The sequence below is a fragment of the Lutra lutra genome, chromosome 2, assembly GCF_902655055.1.
Source record: "Lutra lutra chromosome 2, mLutLut1.2, whole genome shotgun sequence".
Classification (NCBI taxonomy): Eukaryota; Metazoa; Chordata; class Mammalia; order Carnivora; family Mustelidae; genus Lutra; species Lutra lutra.
The window spans coordinates 152770526-152795421 of NC_062279.1; the positions used below are offsets into that span (position 1 = coordinate 152770526).

General features: G+C 43.5%; 1 protein-coding gene across 2 annotated transcripts in view; it reads left to right on the forward strand.

Annotated features, from left to right (window-relative positions):
• CD38 (CD38 molecule) overlaps positions 1 to 24896 on the forward strand; it is a 49735-nt gene that overhangs the window by 20644 nt on the left and 4195 nt on the right. For both annotated transcript variants that reach the window (XM_047718931.1, XM_047718932.1), the window contains exons 2-5: positions 14053 to 14182; positions 15963 to 16098; positions 21227 to 21312; positions 23404 to 23477. In XM_047718931.1, coding sequence (XP_047574887.1) covers positions 14053 to 14182; positions 15963 to 16098; positions 21227 to 21312; positions 23404 to 23477 — 426 coding nt within the window. The remainder of the gene's footprint in view (positions 1 to 14052; positions 14183 to 15962; positions 16099 to 21226; positions 21313 to 23403; positions 23478 to 24896) is intronic.

Genomic DNA, 24896 nt, shown 5'->3' on the forward strand with positions numbered 1-24896 from the left:
ATTTGCGGATGTTGAACCAGCCTTGCAGCCCTGGAATAAATCCCACTTGGTCGTGGTGAATAATCCTTTTAACGTACTGTTGAATCCTATTGGCTAGTATTTTGGCGAGAATTTTTGCATCTGTGTTCATCAAAGATATTGGTCTGTAGTTCTCTTTTTTGTTGGGATCCTTGTCTGGTTTTGGGATCAAGGTGATGCTGGCCTCATAAAATGAGTTTGGAAGTTTTCCTTCTATTGCTATTTTTTGGAACAGTTTCAGGAGAATAGGAATTAGTTCTTCTTTAAATGTTTGGTAGAATTCCCCCGGGAAGCCGTCTGGCCCTGGGCTTTTGTTTGTTTGGAGATTTTTGATGACTGTTTCAATCTCCTTACTGGTTATGGGTCTGTTCAGGCTTTCTATTTCTTCCTGGTTCAGTTGTGGTAGTTTATATGTCTCTAGGAATGCATCCATTTCTTCCAGATTGTCAAATTTGTTGGCGTAGAGTTGCTCATAGTATGTTCTTATAATTGTCTGTATTTCTTTGGTGTTCGTTGTGATCTCTCCTCTTTCATTCATGATTTTATTTATTTGGGGTCCTCTCTCTTTTCTTTTTGATAAGTCTGGCCAGGGTTTATCAATCTTATTAATTCTTTCAAAGAACCAGCTCCTAGTTTCGTTGATTTGTTCTATTGTTTTTTTGGTTTCTATTTCATTGATTTCTGCTCTGATCTTTATGATTCTCTTCTCCTGCTGGGTTTAGGGTTTCTTTCTTGTTCTTTCTCCAGCTCCTTTAGGTGTAGGGTTAGGTTGTGTACCTGAGACCTTTCTTGTTTCTTGAGAAAGGCTTGTACCGCTATATATTTTCCTCTCAGGACTGCCTTTGTTGTGTCCCACAGATTCTGAATCGTTGTGTTTTCATTATCATTTGTTTCCATAAATTTTTTCAATTCTTCTTTGATTTCCTGGTTGACCCATTCATTCTTTAGAAGGATGCTGTTTAGTCTCCATGTATTTGGGTTCTTTCCAAATTTCCTCTTGTTATTGAGTTCTAGCTTTAGAGCATTGTGGTCTGAAAATATGCAGGGAATGATCCCAATCTTTTGATACCGGTTGAGACTTGATTTAGGACCAAGAATGTGATCTATTCTGGAGAACGTTCCATGTGCACTAGAGAAGAATGTGTATTCTGTTGCTTTGGGATGAAATGTTCTGAATATATCTGTGATGTCCATCTACCAGAGGCTTTATAATGCCACTTCTGTTGCACCTCAAATTCATTAGTTGGTTATGGGATTCCCTAATCTGCTTTATAATCTGTTTATCCCTAAATAATTACCACATTGTTTAAATTACTAATGTCTTGATAACCAGCAGGGATGGTCCAATTTCTGTTGCTAGACATTAGTTTACATATTTTGGAAGTACTTAGAGAAACAGAATCATAGGGTGCCTGGGTGGCTCAGTTGGTTGAGGTCTGCCTTCATGATCTCAGACTCTCGCCTCTAGCTCCCTGCTTGGCAGGGAGCCAGCTTCTCCCTCTTTCTCTACCCCGCACTTGTGCTTGTTCTCTCTCTCTCTCTAATATAAATAAATAAAATCTTTCTTAGAAAAGAAGCAGAATCATATGCCCTGTACTCTTTTGTGTCTGGCTTCTTTAATGGCTTTGCCTTGATGTTTTTGAAATCCATCCCTGTCGTGAGTGTCTGCTGTAAACTATTCCTTTTTGCTGCATAGTAGTCCATTGTGTGGCTGTGTACCCCAGTTTGTTTCTCCATTCATCTTTTGATGGACATGTGGCTTGAATCCCCTTTTGGATATTACCAGTAAAGCTCCCATGGACAAGGTTATTGTGTGAATACTGTGTTTCATTTCTCTTCGTTGAATACCCGGAATTGAAGTAGCAGAGCCACAAGCTTAAAAAGCTAATGAAGAAACTATTAAATAGTTTTACAAGGTAATCGTGTGGTTTTACATATTTACGGTCAGTGTACGAATATTCTAGTTGCTACACATTCTTACTGACACTTGATATCGTCAGACTTTTATACCTTAGCCATTTTAATGGGTTTGTAGTGGTATTTTTATAGTGTTTTTAATTTTTCATTTCCCTCATGACTAATGATGATGTTGAACATCATCTCATAGGCTTATTGAATTAGCTTTTCACCCTATCAAGCAGGGAGCCTGATGCAGGACTATCCCAGGACCCTGGGATCATGACCTGAGCTGAAGACAGATGTTTAACCGACTGAGCCCCCCAGGTGCCCCTGGCTCCTTAGTAAGTCTTCAAGTCAGGTAATGTAAGTCTTCCAGCTTTTCTCCTTTTGATTACTTTGGCGAGGTTATTTGTATTTTCACATAAATTTTAGAATCATTTTTTGAATCACTGTTTGCGTCCACATGGATGGAACTAGAGGGGATTATTTTAAGTGAAGTAGGTCAAGCAGAGAAAGACAATTATCATATGGTTTCACTCATATGTGGAACATAAGCAGTAGCACAGAGTTCCACAGGGGAAGGGAGGGAAATCCAAAGGGGGAGAAATCAGAGAGGGAGCTGAACCATGAGAAACTCTGGACCCCGAGAAACAATCTGGGGGTTTTGGAGGAAAGAAAGGTGGGGGAGGGGTAACAGGGTGATGGGTATTGAGGACAGCATGTGCTGCGATGAGCACTGGGTTTTATACTTAACTAATGAATCATTGAACACTGCATTAAGGACGAATTATGTACTATACAGTGGCTGACTAAACATAATAAAAAATAAAAATGAATAAAAATAAAAAGTGGGTAAAATTATTTTAGAATTCTTTTGTCAATATTAACAAAGTATGCTAAAATTTTGATTTGTGATCTGTGAAATCTACAGATACATTTTAGCGATAGTTAACATCTTGATAGGGAGCCTTCCAAGCCATGAATAGGGTACACTTTTGTTTCTTCAGGAATTTTAAAATTTCTCTTAGCAATATTTTGTTTTCAGACCACTAATCTTGCATATATTTTGTTAAATTTATGACTCAATAGTTTCTATTTTGGGACTGTTACCACTTTATTGCTATTACATCAAAGTAGAATATATATGTGTGCTTATATAATAAGTATATATGTGTATATACATACATATATATATATAATTTGAAAAATCTTTTCTTTAAATTTTTTTTTTATTTTTAAGCCTTTATTATACAGTTTTCACACATTCCCAAAGACAGAGCAAATAATGCAACAACCTCCCTTGTGCACATCACCCAGCTATGACAGGTATCACCTGATGTCCAGCTTCCCACATCCTAGGTTCTACTGACTACAACCCTGGATGTCAGATAACATTTTTGAAAAATGTTTTCCAGTGGTTCAAGTTTTGAATGTTGGTATTGTATCCACAATTTTTAGACAGCAGCAAGTTTGACATGTTTGAGAAATTGAACAGTTTTGGCACCTAGCAGATGCAGGGCAGAAGTGAACACTTTTAGGTCAGAGGTAGTCAGAGATGACACAGTTATAAAGGTACAGGCATTTGACATTTTTTCTTAAATATTGTCCAGAAAGATCCAACCTTACACAAGAGCAAGTCCTAAAGTGATACATTTCCCTAGTGACCACACATTTCATTTATCGTTATCTCCTGTTTAATAACTAATTCCCTATGGACCAAAAGCTTTGGAGGTTAGGAGTGCTGTGTGTCTTGTTCCCTGCTATTTTCTAAGAGTATAACTAATACTCTTTGTGGTGCTCTGTATTAACTGGTCAAAAGAATACAAAGTATAAATAATGTTTAATAGGAGTATCTTATAAGTTCATGTTTATAACATTTGGATATTACAGTAATGATAATAGATCTTGATGAGTCCAAAAATTTAAGCTAAGGGATTACAAGAAGTGACTATCCCAGAATGACTCAAACCTCAACATTAACTCTATCTTCTAATCTGTTTTGCTTTATAGTTTTAGGAAAATTGTCATTCCAACAGGTGATTGATTAGTAAGGAACTGGCTTGCTTAAAATTCTAGGAGAAGTAGCTCTTTCTGCCCACAGGTCCTTCCTGTGCTTTAATAAAACCACCTTTTTGGACTTAAAAAAAAAATTCTAGGAGAAGACATGCTCAGGCTTGAGATGGGCATGAAGGGTGAGCACATAGAAAGATAGATTCAGGGATATTGCTTTCTTAACAATACATGTATAAAATACTTAGATATAGGCAGTATTTTCCAAGATCGTCCCCCAAGTCAAGTCACAAAATACATGATTTGACATAAAGGCAGAAAACCAAAATCAAAGCCCAAAACAAATCTAGGAAGCAAATACAAAAAGATGAGCACTCCCAGGCCCCCATTGGTTTGGAAATTAAAACAGCCCTTCTTTGGTGATGATTCAGACAATCAGTTCTCAGTCTTCATATGCCTGGACCAGTAGAGAGCATCTGACAGAGTTTCTCACTTCCTCCAACTTAGTATACTTTCTTCTCTTGGCTTCCAGAATACCCCATTCTCCTGCTTTTTGTCCCACATTCCAGTCTGTTGGTTTTTTTCTCCCAACCTCTTCTGTTGGATTGCCTCAAGGATGAATCTTCTCTTCTTTGTCTCTTGGGTGCTGATCTCAGATCGGTTCATGGCTTCAATTCTCCTGAACTTTAGACTCATACATCCCTCTGATTATTCTGTAGCTTCACTGCATGTCTCATAGAAATTTCAAATCCGGCGTATTCAGAACTGAGCTGGTCAGTGCCACCTCCACCTAAGCCTTCTCCATCCCGGTTCTGGGCAACCCCATCCCTCCAGGGGCTCAGGCCACAAACCTTGGAATTAGATTGACTCCTTCTTTTTTTTAACACCACACATCTAATCCGTTAGGAAGTGTAAGGCGAATTGGAATGTATCACTATTCACCATCTTTGCTGGACCACCCTGGTGCAGATCACCGCTGGTACTTGCCCAGATTCCTGGTCTATGTGCCTCCACTCTTTCCCTCATTTGGGCTGTTCTCAATGAGGCAGTCAGAGAAATCCTTTGAAACTTAAAGTAATATCATGTGCTTCCTGTACTCTGGATCCTCGGTGGCTCCTTAGTTCTGCATGAGTGGAAGCTAAATTCTGGGCAATGGTTTGAAACTCCCCGAGTCAGCCCTCACCTCTGTCTACTATCCACCTGGCTTTCTGCAGCCATGAGCCACACCGGCTTCTTTGCTGTTTCTTGAACATATCAGGCAATAGGGCCAGATTCATGGGATTAGTGACTTCTGAACTTTCTTGATCCTGACTCTGAGATCAAGCGTCCTATGCCCTACCCATTGAGCCAGCCAGGCACCCCAAGAATCTTATGCCTTCAAGATCCTACTTGGAAAATCCTGACTTCCTCAGCGAATCTCGCCGGTTGCTCTCTTTGCCCACAAGGTGGCAGTATCCACCTTCAATTACAGGTTCTCCCAGCCTTAAATTTGAGACTAAACCTACTTGTTTTCCTTGGGCCCAGACAACGTGCACTGCAGGACTTGACAGCGGGAAAGTTCATGGAATGAGTGTAATTACCACTTGTGATCCAAGTGCTTTTAGGGATGAGGATTTAGGGTGTGAGAGCTTTCCTTGGGGGAGGAACACATGAAGAAGCTGATGTTGCTTTTGCGGGGCAGAGGGACACTTTGAAATAAAACTTATTTGTGGGAAGGGTGGGAGTGCATCCTGGGAGGTGACAGCACAGACTTATGAAGCATAAAGTAGGCTGACAACATGCGGATTTCACCACCAGGTGTACCTGTTTTTCACCTTGGCATAGGACTTTAACTCTCTGCCCATCCCCCGGATCCCACTGCTGTATCCCATCACCTGGGAAACACATGCCCTGTTCTGGTCCTCAGCTTCTTGTGGGATCTAGGGAAAGGACAACCCCTCTGTGGTTGTAGGTCCTCATTTCTGTTAGAAGCAACTTTGTTTCCTGTGGGAGGCAGCATTGTTTCGGAGGAAGAGCCTCGTTTGGAATGTCAGGCAGCTCTGCTCCTCCCTCATTGTTTGGTTTTAGTCCTTCCTACTGGAAGGAGCAGAGTGGTAGGAAGGGGGGAGGATGTACTGTTGACCTTGAATCCTGACTTTTGTGCCCAGCCTGGTTGGCACAGAGCCTCCAGATCACCAGTTAAGGAGGCAAACAGAGAAATACTGTCATGGCTAAGATGCAACTCAACATGCAGACTTTCTTAGCAAATCGGGTCTTCCAGAAACTGCTCCTAGAGCTGCTGCCAAGCATAAACCCTGCTTAAGGCGCGCTGGTTTTCCCAGGCCTTTCGATTCTTTAATATCCCACTCAAGACTGCAGGTTCCTGTCAATGTCCCCCAGCCCGAGACCACCGGGAATACAGAGCAGTTGAACAAGATGGGTTTCATCTTGTTCAAGGCTCTTTGCAAGGGTGAGCGCTCATTACAGGACCCATGGGGGCAGGGGAGCACTCAGTGTGAGGATGTTAGCAAGGATTTATAGAGCTGGAGCTTGTTTGATGACATTTAGGGTAAGTGTCAGAGAGTCTGGCTTTGCCTGGATGCTGCCCGGAATGAGGGTCATTCTTGGATGGGGTTTGTTAATCTTGTCAGCTGGAAGAATGAAGCAAAGCCGAAGCAGTCACTGTTAAAGAAGGAGCAGTCACTGGTATTTGCGATGATAAAAGGATATTTGGTCTTTCTGTGTGTGTGAGTGTATTAGCTGGAACTCCAGGTAGATGGGCTAAACGTTTGTGCTAGAATGAAGAGAACTATCTCTTAAATGCCCTTAACAGGATGTCCTTGGCTAAAGGATTACTTAGAGAAAATAACTTCATAATCTCTGAGGCATGAGTCCCTCGAAAATCATTTAAGCTGTGGAGCTCTCTGGGGAACAAGATGGAGCTGTTTCATCATTTCAATCCTTCCAGTTGTGTGACTGACCATACAGAACCCAAAAGGTCAGTCAGTGGCATGATCCATGATTCTGGGTGAACAAGTGTGTGTCCCATACAGGAGAGCAGGCAGGCAGGATCTGGGAGGCTATGCAGGAAGCACCATCCTCCCCTCTCTCTGTCTGAGCCTCCAGATTGCTTGTCTCCTCGGTAGTATTCATAAACTTTGACTCTTAGTATGATCTGTGATGAAGAGTGATTTGACAACCCAGTCTTGCTTAAGGAGGCAAGGAAGTCTTAAAAGTGGAAAGAAAGCTCCATTGGAGAAAGTCTGTGGCCCTAACCTGCACCTCTCCTCATATTTTCACCTCACTGGGCCTCGAGAAGTGGGGTTGGGGCACTGAGTCTTGCCTGATTATGTGCTTTTGTCTTCTTTTTTATTGGGGGGGGGATAGGGTGGCTGGGTGATGGACATTGGAGAGGGTTTGTGCTATGGTGAGTGCTGTGAAGTGTGTAAGACTGATGATTCACAGACCTGTACCCCTGAAACAAATAATACATTATATGTTAATAAAATAAAATAAAAAAAGATTTATTTATTTATTTGAAAGAGAGAGAGAAAGAGTGGTGGAGAGGAGGGGCAGAGGGAGAGAGAACATCTCAAGCAGACTCCTTGCTGAGTGCAGAGCCCTCCCTACTCAGGGCTCGATCGCATGACCCTGAGATCATGACCTGAGCCGAAGCCAAGAGCAGGACACCTAACTAACTAACTGAGCCACCCAGGTGCCCCACATGCTATTGTCTTTAACTGGAGGAGAGATGAGAAAAAAACATCGTAGCTGAGAGGAATGGGGGAGGGCACAAAAACGATGGGGGGTGACCAGGTGGTGATCCATGTTCATCTCTGCTGGACACTGGAATTCCTAAAGCTGTGTGTTTTCTTTCAACCCAGGTCCTAGGACTTTCCAAGATTCTCAAACGTTTGGTCTAATTGCTCAAGTGACTCTAAACAGAAAATGAAAGTTTTATTATGACCTCCATTGTAATACATGTTTATTCTAGGAAAATTCGAAGTATAAGGAAGGGAGGATGAGCAGAGCAACACTTAATACGCTGCGCAACCAGACATAACTATTTTTATAGCATGGTTTAATTATTGCGAGCCTTTTTCTCACCTTCAGTTTCTAAAGATCAGTTGTGATTGTACTATATCTCTGCATAAAAAAATTAACTTCCACAACTCCTTTTTATGTCTGTCTGTCTGTATGTATGTATTTATATTTAAATTCAAGTTAGTTAACATATAGTGTGTTATCAGGTTCAGGGTAGAGTTTAGTGATTGATCAGTTACATCACAAGTGCCCCATCCCCCAGTGACCCCATCCCTCCCCCACCTCCCCTCCAGGAACCCTCAGTTTGTTCCCTAGAGTTAAGAGTCTCATGGTTTGACTTTGTCTGTTTTTACCTTGATTTTTTTTTCCTTCCCTTCCCTTATGTTCATCTGTTTTGTTTCTTAAATTCAACATGAGTGAAATCATATGGGGATTATCTTTCTCCGACCGACTTATTTTGCTTAGCATAAAGCCCTGTAGTTGCACCCAGTTTGTTGCAAATGGCAAGATTTCATCCTTTCTGATGGCTGAGGCATATTCCATTGTAGATATACACCACATCTTCTTTGTCCATTTATCTGTCGATGGACATCTGGGCTCTTTCCATAGTTTGGCTGTTGTGGACATTGCTGCTGTAAACATTGGGGTGCATGTGCCTCTTCAAGTCACTATGTTTGTATCCTTTGGATAAATACCCAGTAGTGCAATTGTTGGGTTGTAGAGTAGCTCTATTTTTAACTTGTTGAGGAAATGCTACACTGTTTTCCAGAGTGGCAGCACCATCTTGCATTCCCACCACCAGTGTAAGAGAGTTCTAACACCCTCCCGTAGTTTAGGTAGCTTGGATAATACATGAATCCATTTTCACTGTAAGCCAGTAATACAGAAAATATGGGGTGAAGGTAGAAATCTGCCTTTATTTTTCTTCTGAGAGACAACCCCAGTTGCCAGTTTGATGCGCATCTTCTTTCTGTTTTCTAGAAGATGAGGTCTACTGTCATCACTTAATGTAAAATAAACATCCCCGAAGAGATTCCAAGCTCTTTATAAATATAATGTTCAAAGGCTACTTTATATTCCACAGAGCACAGACACCTTTTGAATCCATCCCCTTCTATCGGCTGCGCCCCTCTGATCTCTCCAGAACCCATCAAAGGAAGCAAAGCCACAACACGGGCAGATAGAGACCCACAGTGGTTATGAATGCAGTTAGATTTTGCATGTCACAACACCTGGGGGAGCACACAAAGAAAAATCACTTTTAAAATGAGGATACTGATTCATACTTAATCAGTGAGTGAGTGGTTTTGTTTTTTTTGTTCTGTTTCTGTCTTTTGTAGCAAAAAATTAGAGAACTTTATGCAATTTATTGGGTTTTTAAGTTTTAGTGCCTTTGACAAGTCACCAGCACCCTGATTGTAATTTGTTCTGCTCCTTCTCAGCCTTGTACCATGATATGGCTCTCGGTAGGACCTAGGTAAGAATTTATGGACTGAAAGAGTGGATGGATGAACGGATAAACAGGATGAGGGTTAAACCTACAATGAAATGTTACTTGGTATTAAAAGGGCAGGGGATTCTGACACCTGCTACAACACGGATGAGCTGTGACGACAGTTGTGCTGGGTGAAATCAGCCAGTGAGGGAAAGACAAACAGGGCGATTCCGCTAACGCAGTTTCTAATTCCCTTGTTTGGAGAGTGGGAGGGCAATTTCCAGGGGCTGGGAGGAGTGGGGAATGGGAAGCTCTTGAAAAATTCTTGTTTTGGCCTTTTCCACTTTTCCCATTCTGACTTGGTCGGCCTGGAGTCAGGCACCGTACCTTTTCCCAAACTCTGGAAGCTCTGGTTACTGGAACACTGGTCAGCTCTGGTTACTGGAACACTGGTCAAGGGTGGTGGGAGCTGAAAGCCATAGGGCCAGATGACTTCCAACTGCCTGTCTGGTTTAAGCACAGACCACCCTCGGGAACAGCCCCAGGGGGTGACAATCACCACATCATATTCTCCAGCACAAGCATCAAGTCTACCTGGAAGTATCACCATTTTGGGACAGATGAGCCATTTAAAAAAAAAATTTTTTTTTTGAACTTCCAGAAATGGCTCATATTCTTTCCATGCTGCTGCTTTGGTCAGAGTTCCACCTCTGTCTCTGCTGGACACAGGAATTCCCAAACCCTTCTGATTCTCTGTACCAGGTATCTGACTGAGAACAGCTTTCATTGGCTGCTGTTGGGGACAAAAGCGAAGCCTGGGGACTTTGGCAAAGAAGCTACACTTGTGACTTTGAGGCTCTTTCCTGCAATGACCTGTATAAAAGAGTTGGGCAGACGACTCTGGACGGTGTCATCCTAGTGCCTTTTTATTTCTTTATATTTATGCCAGTAAAAATGCTGACCTGCACATTTAGGGTGAAATGTTTACTTTTGAATTCAAGGATCAAAAATAGCTTCATAAAGTCTGCCTCCAGACTTCTCTCTGCCCCTCCTCATTTTTCTCTAACTTCGGGGCACTTGGAGGCTGTGGTCATGGAGACAGAGAAAGGGAAGGCAGCTGAGTCATAAACTCTTCCAAAGTCTATTTCAACTCTAATGTTCTGTCACTCTGCCCTTTCTAAACAAGGATCTCTGTGAAATTTTTAGCCTGGGACTCTTGAGCCCAGAAAGTAGTGTTCTTGAATTGGATCTATATGCCTAAGAAATGTAAAAATAATTTTGGAGGTTTGTGAGTTCTGTAGGAAACTCCACCTAGTCTTTGGTGATTACATAAGAATACATTCATGAAAGCATCTGGCATATAGTGGGGACTCAGTACACATCCCTTTCTCTTTCCTGCCAGATTTTTTGTAGTGGAAAATTCTCTTGCTTTTCATCTTAGGAAGACATCTCTCCTCCTTCAGCCTTTGTCTGTCTCAAGTCCCACAGATGCTGCTAGGGCCAAAGGTAGAAGAATTATAGGAGGGAGTTGGAATCTGGAATTGCACATTTCTGAGAAGGCCACTGCATTAGATTAATGGAACTAAAGCACGATTCCCATGAACACCGTCAGGTGCCCCATAAATTTTGATTGACATTGAAGTACATAATGCAATAACCTTTTTTCCTTTAAATGCATGATGCATGGAGAAAACCTGGTGGAAAATAGTTTCCTGGCACAGCTTTTGAAGGGCAGCTGAGATGCAGTTAAAATGTCCTGTGCAGATTGGGGAACGGAGAGACCTCGGCATGAGAGACCCTCGACCCCAACTCCGGAAGCCAGACACATGTGGTGTGGTAGCTCATGGAATCCTCACAGACCTTCATGAGTGAGGTGTTACTACTTCCCTTTTACAGATGGGGAATCTGAGGCTGGAGCACTTTGCTGTGGTAGTGAGGTAGGAGCCTGACCTTCAGGACTCATCTGGCTTTCCCGTGACCTCGATGCTTTGCTTAAGTTCACAGCCATCAGAAGTCCTCATCTGTAAAATGGGACAATGGTGGTATCTCCCTGTGCAGAGACTCTTTCTTCTCTAGAATTGAAACAATGATTTTAGATGGGCAAAGGCCATCGTGGTGAAAGGTTGCATTTCTCACCTTCACTTGCAGTCAGGTGTGGTCTGTGACATTTTAGCAAATGAAATGAGAGCAAATAGAAAGAACGTCTTCTAAGTACCTGTCCTTAGGAGGCAGCCCACATGCCCATCACTGTTGCTGTTTTCCTCTCCTCTTCCTTCTTTTTCTTCCTCTTTCTTTCCCCTACTGTTTGGTGCTGGCTGGAATGTAGTCATGATGGCTGGAACTGAAGCAGCCATTTTAGACAAAGCAGATGGGTCTCTGGTATGTGGAATGTCATAGAAATCCCAGATACTGGCCTTGAGATTGAGATATGTAAGAGAAATAAAGCTTTCTCAATTTTAGATCTTATTAACCCAAGTCAAATCCTGATACATTTGCTAATAGAAATGTTTTGAGGTTAAATGAGGTACATATGTAAAATATTTATTAAGCCCCCAGTAAGTGCTATGTTTTATTGTTATTGTTTTATTACTGTTATTATTACTATTACTACTATTATTATTATCTCAGCCCACCTTGGGTGGGCTGGATGACTGATCTGGAATTCCGTCCTTTCGTTGTTTTATATCAAAGCTATTATATTTTTTTATAGGCTGATTCTTACTAAGGTGAGGGTGGATGCCATGCCCATCCAAAGCTGAGAGAGAAAGGAGACAATCATATTGCCTGTGGCCAAGGGGATAGGCTGTGCTGTTACCCTCTGGGTTGTGTTTGTACCCTAGATCTGATTCCTAGTAGCTGGTGGTGTTCTCACCACCCCAGGTGTGGACATACTGACTCTCTGTGCCTCTCCACAACCTGTGAGCATGAGCTCCAGTCCTAAATTAGCTGGGGGAGTATGGGCCACACCTGCTTCTGTTGGCTGCAGATGACTGCTTATAGCCAGGAAGGTCTGAGCAAGGGGCAGGAAAAGAAAGATAAGAAATAGAATGCTGATGTTGAATGAGTTTTACTCTGAGCTGGGCACTGTTCTGAAAGGATTTACCATGTGCTTTATTTAAGCCCAGAACATCTGTATTAGGTAGATACTTTACAGATGAGGAAACAGAGGCAGAGGGAGGCTGAGTGACTTTCCCAAGGAACACAGCACAGGTAGGCAGCCCAACTCAAGGGCTTTCCCCCTTGTCCTAAACAAAGGGGTTTTCCGATGTTTCCTTTTCCAGAAAGAACTGGTGGGAAGGGTGGCTTCTGTGTCAAAAGGCCAGTGCCTCACTAATGTTTTCTGATTCCTTGGCTTATTAGGGGAAAGCCAGTCTGAGCTGGGAAAGCAGAAGACCCTCTGGAGTGGAAAAGAAGCTCAGAAGGGAATGGGAAACTGGGGTTCTTTATTTTCCCCGGGGGCAAGTTGCCTGACTTGGTACTGTCCCTAAGATTCCCCACTGCAAAGGCAAGAGTTTATCCAGATAATGATAACTGAGTGCTCCCAGGGGAGTGCTCCCACTTCTTTGTCCCAAGGAAATGATGGGTTTCCATGTACCTGTTACCAGAAACACAAGAAGAGTTCTAGTTTCTGTCTTCTCCAGCACCCTTAGGTCCCCTCATTCCTCCAGCCCCTCTTCCCTGCCAGCATTCTCCCCGCCAGGGGTTGTCTGGGGGGAAAATGGACTTGGAAATTTGTTTCAGAGACTTTTCTCCTTCTTTGGGCGAGCTTAGAATTTTCCAGTGATGGCTCGAAAAGAAAAAAAAATCCGATGAGACCACATTAAAAAAAGAAAAAGATTTTATTTATCTATTTGAGAAAAAGAGAGAGAGCATGGGCGGGGAGCGGGGCGGGGAGAAGCAGGCTCCCAACTGAGTAGGGAGCTCAACGTGGGGCTCAATCCCAGGACCCAGGATCATGACCTGAGTGAAGGCAGATGCTTAACCGACTAAGCCACCCAGGCGCCCCAAGATGAGACAACTTTCATGCTTAAAACTATCCAATGGCTTTCCACTGAAATTAGAACAAAATCTGAAATCGTTTCTTTGGTCCAAAGAGACTAAATGTTCTACCGCTTGATTATTGTTTCTGACCTGATTTCTTAACCCTTCTCTTGTTTGTTCCTTTCTGCTGCAGCTGTGCTGTGTGCCACAGGGCCTTTGTATCTGCAGTACCCTCTGTCTGGAATGCTCTCTTCATCATTCAGTCTCAACTTAAATGACCTCTTAGCTCTCCTGGCCAGCCTCCCCAATCAGTCATTGCTTCAGTAAGCAATGCTGCCCCTCCCCATTGATTTTTCTGAATACTTAGAATAATTCGTACTTATTTTGTTAGCTGATTTGCTTGTTTGTGTACTGTCTCTCTAACCAGAGTGATCTCCAGGAGAGGCAGGGGCCTCGCAGTATAGGGAGGGTAATGCTCATCTCCTAAAAAATACTACATGATTGGATGAGACAATGCTTCTGAAACTACTTGGCACACAGCCAGGGGTTCCCAAGTGACAGTGGGAATTGTCAGTGACATTGGAAGTGACAGTGTTCCCAAGTGACACTGGGTAATTATGCTCCAGAAATATGTTTGAGATCTAACCTTCCGTGCTTTGTTTTATTTTCCGTGTTTTATCTCGCAGACATAAAGACTGCCAAAAGATAGGGAAGGCGTTCACAACTGCATTTCTTTCTAAGGACCCTTGCAGCAGCACGGAACAGGACTACCAGCCCCTCCTGGAGCTGACCGCTCAAACCGTCCCTTGCAACAAGGTAACAGGAGCAGACTCTAGGATAAAAGCCAAAGGAAGGGGCCATAGGACCACATTTTGACCAGAGGGAAGAAGAACATCTGGAGATTCGAATGTATGAGTGGTTGGCCGAGATGGAGTTTGTGGGGTTTTTGGGGGACCAGGATCTCATCAGGATTTAGGACGTCTGGGGAAGGATGGTAAGAGAGAGAAATGGGAATGGGGAAAGAGGAGGGAGGTGTGGCCAAAAATCAGGCAAAAACGAGACTTCCTGAAACCCAACCCAACCCAATCCAAGCAAAAATGACCTAACCTTACATAATTGCCAACTCTCCCCTGACTCTGATGATGATGATGTTAATGACAGCTCACAGTCACCCTGCAAAACAAACAGGTCAAGAATCAAGACCCCCTGGAGCGCCTGGGTGGCTCAGTGGGTTAAGCCGCTGCCTTCGGCTCAGGTCATGATCTCAGGGTCCTGGGATCGAGCCCCGCATCGGGTTCTCTGCTCAGCAGGGAGCCTGCTTCCTCCTCTCTCTCTACCTGCCTCTCTGCCTGCTTGTGATCTCTCTCTGTCAAATAAATAAATAAAATCTTTAAAAAAAAAAAAAGAATCAAGACCCCCATTTTACCAGTGAGAAAACCTAGGCTTGGTGAGGTCAGGGGTCAGTGAGGGCTCAAGTCTGAAGACCTCCAGAGTGACCAGCTGAAATGTTAATAGTGTAGGATTAGGAGCTGGAGTGGCCTGGATTTTATACATTGATTGTTCCAGAGATTGTTCAAAGATGGGTACATCTTTCCTGAAGTCTGCATTTAAGATGAGAATTCAGTGTACGCCCATCATCTTTGTGAAGCCCCCGAGCCAGCCCCATGTTACAGCCGCTCATCCCAGTGTGGAGAGCCAGGGACAGGAAAGAGCTCTTGCCTGAGCAGGGAGGGTCTGCTTGGTAAACGAGCCTCCGGTGACAAGCATCGAGGCCACAGTTGTGAGACTAAGCACTTTATTTGCAATTGTCTCATTGTATCTCCTCATGCCCCTGAGTTCCTTATGTTTATGACCCGTACCATTTTATAGTCAGGGAAAGTGAGGCGTAGCGAGGTTTTGGCTGCCTGGGGTCAGATAGCTGTAAGGGCTGGGCAGGAGGGACTTCCTGGGGCGGCAGGCCTCTGGGGCCCACACTTCCAGCCATACCCTCCACTGCCTCCTGTCAAGAAGGAGTAGACCCATGGGCTCAAGATTGTTCTGAAATTTGACCTTCTGCACTTTTACAAGGGACCCCCCCCACCAAAATTCACAATATTTGTCTTTTTATTTTCCTTTCTTTTCTCTTTGTGGGGGTAGGAAAGAGTTTGGGAAAGCAGCAGAGATTATGGAGCACATGAAGAATCAAAGAGCACTTTTCCCAGAAAACAGCATGGAGACAAAATGGTTTTGCAGATAACTTTAGGAATTTCCTAATGCCTGCTCCAGATGTGTTCTGGTTCTGTGTTCGTTGTTAAGATTGTGATTGGTGGTTTTCAGACTTTTGTTTACTGTCACCAAAAATAACAAGGCATTTTGTATTATGACCTAGGACACACACACATACACACACACACACACACACACACACACACACACACTCTCCCCACGCTCTCAGGATCACACACAGAAAGCAGTGATTATGTGATTTTCTCTGATATTCTGTTTTTCTTTCATTTAAAAAGATGTGGAGTTTTGTGTGTGTGTGTGTGTGTGTGTGTGTGTGTGTGTGTGACTTACTGAATTGCTCTTGATGACAGGTTGTGTTTTCCTTTCCTAGACCCTCTTTTGGAGCAAATCCAGCGAGCTGGCCCATGACTACACGCGTGTCCGGGGAGACCTGTTCACCCTAGAGGACACACTGCTGGGCTACATGGCGGATGGCCTCAAGTGGTGTGGAGACCCACGCTCTTCAGGTGAGGATCAGGGCCTTTTGGGGTTGCCCAGGGACGTGTTGGGTAAAGGAGCCCCTGGGCTCTGCAAGGGGTCTTGGCAGGTACCTGCCTCGATGCCATTTCCAGCCTTAATGATGATCCAGACTCATGTAAAAGACTGTTCTTTCTTTTCTTTTTCTTTCTTTCTTTCTTTCTTTCTTTCTCTTTCTTTCGTTCGTTCTTTCTTTCTTTATTCGACAGAGAGAGATCACAAGTAGGCAGAGAGGCAGGCAGAGAGTGAGGGGGAAGCAGGCCTTTTAGGGGCCCCCAGGTGCCCCGAAAAGACCGTTCTTTATATCAACTCAGTTTTCTGGAAAAACTGACTTCTGAGTTTGGGGTTGTCTGTGTTCCCTGATTCCCTTCTTTCTTTCTTTTTTTGAAAATATTTTATTTATTTGACAGAGAGAGAGAGATCACAAGCAGGCAGAGAGGAAGGCAGAGAGAGAGCAGGAAGCAGGCTCCCTGCTGACCAGAGAGCCCGATTTGGGGCTTGATCCAGGACCCTGAGATCATGACTTGAGACAAGGGCAGAGGCTTTAACCCACTGAGCCTCCCAGGTGCCCCCAATTCCCTCCTTTCTGAGAGCAAGTGTAGCTGCTTCTAGATTGGCAGTGTTTTGCTTTCTATCAGGCCAGTATTCAGGACTAAAGAGTGCTAGAGCTGGATGTAGCCTGAGAGGGAGCCAGGCCAAAGCCCTTCCTCCCCAGAGCCACCACAGCCACGGCCACAGCCATGGCAGCAGAAGGTTGGGCTCCTCTGTGTCTCAGGCCAGTGTAGGGCTTTGCTGTTATTTTTTAGAGGCCGCCTTATCTTGCCCAGAAAGACCCAGAACACCGCACTGAGGGAAGATTATTTCTAATCAGAAAATCCTATTGAGCCTGTTTTCACTTCTTTTCTTTCTCTTTTTATTTATACTGAGTGTATTTTTACTTTATGTTGTTTTATTATTTCTTTAAGAATAAAAATTAAAAATGAAAAAAATAAAAAAAAAAAGATTTATTTATTTGCAATAGAGAGAGAGAGGGAGAGCATGAGGTGAGGAGGAGCAGAGAGAGAGAGAGAGAGAACTCTCAGGCAGACTCCTTGCTAAGAGTTGGAGCCCAGCATGGGTTTTGATCCCAGGACCCCGAGATATGACCTGAGCTGAAATCAACAGTCAGACGCTTACCCAACTGAGCCATCTTGGTGCCCCGCTTTTGACTATTTTAAAAAGTAAGCACTCAAGGCAATTCGCAGACCTGTACCCCTGGGGATAAAAATATATGTTTATAAAGCTGTAAAAAAAAAAAAAAAAAGAAGAAAGAAAGGATGAATACCCAAGTTTTGTAGCAACATGGACGGGACTGGAAGAGATTATGCTGAGTGAAATAAGTCAAGCAGAGAGAGTCAATTATCATATGGTTTCACTTATTTGTGGAGCATAACAAATAGCATGGAGGACAAGGGGAGATGGAGAGGAGAAGGGAGTTGAGGGAAATTGGAAGGGGAGGTGAACCATGAGAGACTATGGACTCTGAAAAAAACGATCTGAGAATTTTGAAGGGGTGGGGGGTGGGAGGTTGGGGGCACCAGGTGGTGGGTATTGTAGAGGGCACAGATCGCATGGAGCACTGGGTGTGGTGCAAAAATAACGAATACTGTTATGCTGAAAAAAAAATAAAAAAACTAAAAATAAAAATTAAAAAAAAAGTAAGCACTTAAAGACTTACTATAAAACTTCTTCATTGCAGGTTTACATTGTTTCTTATTACAACAATGATGCATGCTTATTTGCAAAGTACTTGTATATTATGGAAATGTATAAAAGTAAAAAATGAGGGCTTTTGGGTAGCTCAGTGTGTTAAGCCTCTGCCCTCAGCTCGGGTCATGATCTCAGGGTTTTGGGATTAAGTCCCACATCAGGCTCTCTGCTTAGTGGGGAGACTGCTTCCCCCCGCCACCCCTCCCCCTGCCCTGCCTGCCTCTCTGCCTACTTGTGATCTCTCTGTCAAATAAATAAACAAAATCTTAAAAAAAAAAAAGTAAAAAAAATGAAGGTCACTCTGTACCTTCCCCACTTCTAGGTTTATATCATTTCTCAGAAGGGGATTGTTGTCAATAGTTCAGTACAAAGCCTTCCCACACATGGCCCCTCACTCACATAAACATATATATTAAAATGTACACACACTCTTTTGCAACTTTGCTTTATTCATCTAGAATTAGTAGATAGAAATACAGCCATATTGGGGAGCCTGGGTGTCCCAGTTGGTGGAGCACTGGACTCTTGGTTTTGGTGCCGGTCGTGATCTCAGAGTTGGGAGATCGAGGCCCTGGTCAGGCTTCGTGCTCAGTGCAGAGTCAGCTTGGGTTTCTCTCTGCCTCTCCCTCTGCCCCTCCCTTCTCTGCTCTCTCTCTCTCTCAAATAAATAAATAAAAATCTTTCTAAAAAAGATTTTGTTTATGTATTTGACAGAGAGATACAGTGAGAGTAGGAACATGAGCAGGGGAACTGGCAAAGAGAGAGCAGGCCTCCCGCCAAGCAGGGAGCCTGATGCGGGGCTTGATCCCAGGACCCTCATGACCTGAGCTGAAGGCAGATGCCTCATGACAGAGCCACCCAGGCACCCTGAATCAATAAAATCTTAAGAAAAAAAAAAGAGATACAGCCATATTTTTTTAAAAAGCCCTCCTTTGTCTCCTTTATGGATGTTAGCATAACTTATCTAATGAATTTCTGGCTGATGGACATTTAGGTGGAGATAATTGCTATTGCCAGTGTTGCAAGGATTACTGTGTACAACACACACAGACACACGTACAGATACCATGGGCACATGCACATCTAGCTGCTTAGGGAAGTGCTTTGGAAAGATAAATTTCTACAAATGAAATTTCAGTGCGGAACAAATTGCAGTAGGAGCTGATACTGTCATTCAAAAGGTGGTAATCACTTAGACACTCATCAGAATATGGGAGGTCACTTGTTTGCTCATTCCTCCCGCCAGTACTGGTTCATACTTAGAAAAATGTCTTGGCCAATTTGATAAGGAAATAATACCTTGACTTGTTTTGCTTTGCTCTGATTGTGAGGCTGATCATATTTATGTCATTTAATGGTAGATATTTCTATTTCTTTTATAAACTGGCAGTTCGTGTATCTCAGCTGTTTTTATTGGGATGCCTGTTATTTTCTTACTTACAGATGTTCTTTATAAATTTAGAATATTAGCTAATACTTACTGCTCAGTTATAAAAATCCCAGCCATTGGGGCGCCTGGGTAGCTGTCGATTAAGCGACCAACCCTCAATTTTGGCTCAGTTCATGATCTCAGGGTTGAACCCTGGGAACGAGCCCTTTGACTGAGCTCTGCACCGAGCTCCATGCTCAATGCAGAGTCTGCTTGTCCCTCTCCCTCTGCTCCTCCCCCCATTCATGATCTCTCTCAAACATATAAAATCTTAAAAAAAAAAAAAAAAAGAGAGAGAGAGAGAAGTGCCTGGGTGGCTCTGTCAGTTAAGCATCTGCTTTCGGCTCAGGTCATGATCCCAAGGTTTGTGGGATGGAGCCCTGCTTCAGGTTCCCTGCTCAGTGCAAACCCTACTTCTCCCTCTCCCTCTGCTCCCTCCTCTACCCCCACTTGTGTGCTCTCTCTCTCTCTCAAATAAATAAATAAAATCTTAAAAAAAAAAAAAGTCACATGTTCTACCAACTGAGCCAACCAGGAGGCCCTAAATTTTATAGTTTTTGCCATGTTTCTTGCTTTCCATTTTAAATTTCCCATTTTGCAGGTCAGCTTTTCTTAGTCATTCATTTATTTCTTTTAGGTTTTAAATTTGTTTGCTGTAAAACCTTCTCCCTTTGGCTTTACTTTTCAATTCTAGATCATGTTTCTGAAAACAGGGCTTCTGTCTGATTCATTTCTTTCTCCTCAGGACCTAACACTCAACTAATGTTTGTGTAGTCAAGTGGGTGAAAAAAGTATAAGTAGGTACACATATACACACATGATAGACTATTACTCATTCTTTCTTCAAAAAGAAAATCCCGCCATTTGCAATAATAGATAAATCTGAGGACATTGTGCAAAGTGAAATAAGCCAGACAGAGAAAGACAAGTAGTGCATGAAATCGCTTACATGTGGAATCTTAAAAGAAGAAAAACTCCCCAAACTCCTAAAAACAGAGAGAAAAGTGGGTGCCAGGGGCTGGGAGGTAGGGGAATGAGGCAGAGGTTGGTAAAAGGGCATAAACTTTCAGTTATAAGATGAATAAGGTCTGAGGTTCTAATGTACAGCATGATGATTATATTTGCTAATATTATTATATAATTGAAATTTGCTAAGAGAGCAGAACTTAAATGTTCTCTTATACACATAAAAAGATCAATACAGGAGATGATAAATGTGTTAAATTAACTCCATATGTGGGGGAATCTTTGCACAATCTCTCTCTCGCTCACATATATATATGTGTGTGTATATATATCCTCACACTGTACACTTTAAATATCTTACAATTTTTTCAATTATATCTCAAAAGATAATTTAAACCATTTTTGTGCACTAGACGGATATGCCTGGGAGAAGTACCGTAGAAATGATGTATTTGTGCTCTATATCTGCTGAATCTCACTGACTCCTGAGCCTGTCTTCTTGGGGGAGAGTGAGCATAGAAGGACTCAGAGGCTCTCTGAACCCAGGGATGTGGGGACTGAGGCAGGTCAGGGAGAAAGACTGTCAGCAAGAGAGAATTGGCAGGAAGTGGAGGAGTAGTTGGCAAGAGTGGCCCCTGAGGGTCCAATTTTATCCCTGGTTTTTCCTGGAAGAGGGGATTTGGAAGAGGGCTTGTTTCTGCCAGATGAACTTTTGCTGTAATTTCCCAGAATGATGACTCAGAGCTGGTCACTGTGTTCCTGTCTGGAATTTGGAGGATAAGGTAAGGACTTGGAAGGGACACAGGGGCATTTAGTTAAATTGGGTCCAGATGAGTCCATTCTCCCTCCTCCATCTTGGCAGTGGTGGCCATTGGAATACGGCCCTGCTGTGATTGAATAGCCCGGGAAAATCAGAGCTTAATTACACCCTTACTTTTCTACTTTAATTATTTTCTAAAACCTATGTCTTTTAGAAATGAACTATCAATCTTGTCCAGACCGGAGGGAAGACTGCAGCAACAACTCTTTTTCTGTATTCTGGAATGCAGTGTCCAAAAGGGTAAGTACTAAAAGGAAATCTTAGAATTTTAGAGACCAGAGAACTTTAGAGATCATCCAGTCAGGGATTGGTTTTAATCCTTTTTTACACCACAAATCCTTTAGGAAAAAAAGTTTAGGATTCTTTCTTGAGAATAACGTATCTAAGCACGTAACAGTAGATTTTCACATACAATTTTAGGGCTTTCATGGATGGTCCGTGGGCTCTAGTTGGTGAATCCCTGCTCTTACCCAGGTTTTGGCTTTGGTTGCCAGGAACCTCCAGCTTGGTTTAATCCTCTGATCTAGGCATTGGCCTATCTTAGATCCCTGATCAGTCTGAATGATCAACGTTTGGAGACCACTTACTGTGTGCCAGGCATGAGTATGTTGAGTCCCTACTAAACACTGTATACTCACACAGAGGCGCTATATAACTTGTTTTTGTTTGCTTGCTTGCGGTTTCTGAGAAAGGTTCCTGCTTATTTTCTTACTCTCTGATACGTCGTGGGAACAGTGCTGGTGTGAACAACTCTTAAAGACAAGCCATATTTCATATGTGTCAAGCACGAGCTTAGAGCTAGGAGCACATTGAAAGTGATGTAAGGTGCCCTACCGTGGTGAGCTACCCTGGGGCTGCAGCTTTATTTTGGCTAAATGTTCATAGATGTACCAAGACAAGTTTGTTTTGATCCGATGAGATCCTTTCTTTTTCTGACGAGAGAGGCAGAGCTCTTTGGGGTTTGAATACCCCTTGCACTTCCTTGCTTCCAAGTGATGTGACCTTGGGGCAAATTGACCCAGCGCTTACTTCCTGGGGGCTCTTGAGAATCATAGACGGCAGGCTCAGCACTTGGCCCCAGAAGCACTCTACTGACTTAGCCCTTGTGATGGGTAGAAATCGGGCCCCTGTCCTCTGTTCGTCACACCCAGCCAAAAGACAGAAGCTGCGCTGGACTCTTACAATTTGGTTTCAGATGGTTCAGTGGTGTTTTATCACCTGCAGAATAAAGGCCACATGACTTGGCCAAGCATTCACGGCCCTCTGTGAACTCACTTTTCTACCCAACTTCTGCATCTACTAAGGTTTTCACCAAAACCACTGTTTTCTCAAACCCCTAGGCCTTTCTGTTTGCACCTGCCTCAGCCCTTCCTGGGTGAGATCCTACCTGTCCTGTAGGACTTAGCTTTCGTTGCCCTCTGCCATGCCTTTTCTATTTCTTTCCTAATCACCATCACTGACTATTTAGACTTCTTCTCTTTCCTTCCCTTCCTCCTTCCCTCTTTTCCCTCCATAGATTTTCTCTGGGTGCCCACTCTGTGCCATAAACCAGCTCCAGGCTTCAGGGCTGTGGTGCATAGAACAGCCAGGCTCTCAAAGAACACTCAGTACTGGCAGCTAACCCCACAAGGATCTCATCTTTCCAGTACGACATAGTAGTGAACCTGAGCTGAACCTGAGCTGGTCCCAGGGGGTCTGGGGGCCTCTTGAAGGGAACATGTAGATTGCTTTGCTTTGTTCATTTTGTTTTTCCCAGTGCCTAGCAAAGATTCTAGCTGAGTATTCATTGCACGAAGAAATAAAACTGCTTGCTCAGTGATTCCTTCCTTCCTTTGTTCCTTTGTTCCTTCCTTCCCTATTTGTGCCCGTGCAAACCTGTGTCCCCTTCTCTCCTCAGTTTCCCCTTTCTTCCTGTCCCTTTTCCCTTGCCCTTGAATTGTCCACCCTGCTCCCACTAAATGAAACGTGCAGTGTCTACAGCACATGACACCAAAAAAGTGCTTTTATCTTCCTCCTCCAGCAATGTTTTTCTTAATCTCTGGACTTTCAGCTTCTGAACCATCAATTTAGCAACCTTGTGAACAGTGATGTTGACCTCCGTTGTTCAAACACAGATTGGAGCAACCGCTTCCAGAATTCTTATTTGAAGCATAATCCTGTCAATGTCTTAGGATGCAAATTACATACACCTGGCAATACTGAGCGAGCCCTATACGGGCTCTTCCCTCTTTAACCTGCTAATGCTGAGTTGTTTCAGAAGGAGCTGCTGGGATGTGGCAATTAAGTTTGCATGCTGAGGAATGGTGGGCTTTTTTTTTTTTTCCTTTTAAGTTTGCAGAAGACGCCTGTGGTGTGGTCCATGTGGTGCTCAATGGGTCCATCAGTAACACCTTTGATGAAAGAAGGTACTGGTTTCTTTGCAACCTATTTGCAAGTGTTAGTGCAGCCTCCTGTTACGTATTTCATCCCTAGAAGAATATGCTTTTTGTGGTTAGGTCAGAACTGAAGATTTGGGCTAAAGAGGTGGAATGTTTTCTACGGAGAGATTTATCTAAGAGTATTTGTCTGGTGTCTCCTTTGTTTAAAAATACTTTAAATGTCCCATTGGCCCTTGCTCTGTGGCCAGCTCTTCCCCTTGGCTTTTCAAGGCCTGGTGTCATTTTCTGAGCTCTCCCAACTTCCTGCCTTTATTCATGCTGTTCCCTCTGCCCAGCCACCCTTCCCGCACCCACCTGTTTAATCCTCCCCATCCATGAAGATCTGGCCTGGCTCCTGTGTCCTCCATGAAGAGTGTACATCTCAGTCAAGATGTCAAACCACTACTGTGCTGGGCTCTTGGCCTTCACTTCTCATTCTAGGCATTACCCATCATTAATTGCAGTGGTTGAAAGCAAGGGCTCCCGTCATTTCATATTACCTGTGTGACTGTCGGCTGGGCACCTAACCTCAGGGGCCCCTGAAGTATGTACCAGGAGAGGTGGTGGTGGTGACTTGAAGACTAACTGAGCTCTGTGCCTCACAACAGAGAGAGGGCTCAGTGGGTATCAGCTGTTGTTCCTCATTTAACCCACAGCTCTGAATCTGACCACACCAACGCCCTTCTTCTCTGACCTCCTTCTATACTTAGTTTTTAGCACGTTGGATGCTTTCTCAGCCTTTGTTCTCTAGTCTTTCCCTGGAAAAGGCTGGATTGAGAAGAGAGGCAGATACTGGTGGGCTGATCCAGGCTCTCTGGATGCCCCAAATGAATTTTCCTTCTCTCCTGTTTTAATATTTAATTCTGCAAAGAAGCATTTGCCCTTTTGTCTTCTTTTGACCCTAAGCTTGCAGGGTTTCGGGTGAAAGTGTTAACACTCCATAATTTTATAATCTGATACTCCGTGTCCAACTATGTGCAACAGGAATGGTGGCTGTCAGAGATCAACGGGGAAGAGTTGAGGGCTGGCGTCCGAGCAGGGCCCCAGGGGCTCTTAGAGCAGCGCCTCTCCAGCCTCATTGAGTGTGGGTCATCTGGGGGTGGTTCAGCTGCTGGTGGGCTGAGATTCTGCAGGTCCAACTATCTCTCAGGCAGTGCTCATTATGGCGGTGCAAGGCCCCCTCTTTGAATAGCAAGTATTTAAAGAATCACCATCAAGTTACCAAGTAAGAATCTTATTTTGAGAATCGTATTCAATGAGGGTCACAATGCATGAGATTGGCTGTTTCTAGTGCAATTCACCGGTCAATCCCAAAGGGCAGGTTCTAACCAGTGGTTCCTAGCCTGCTTGCTCTTGACAAGGCCTGGGGATGGCTGAACAATTCAGTTTGGGCTTAACAATATTCAC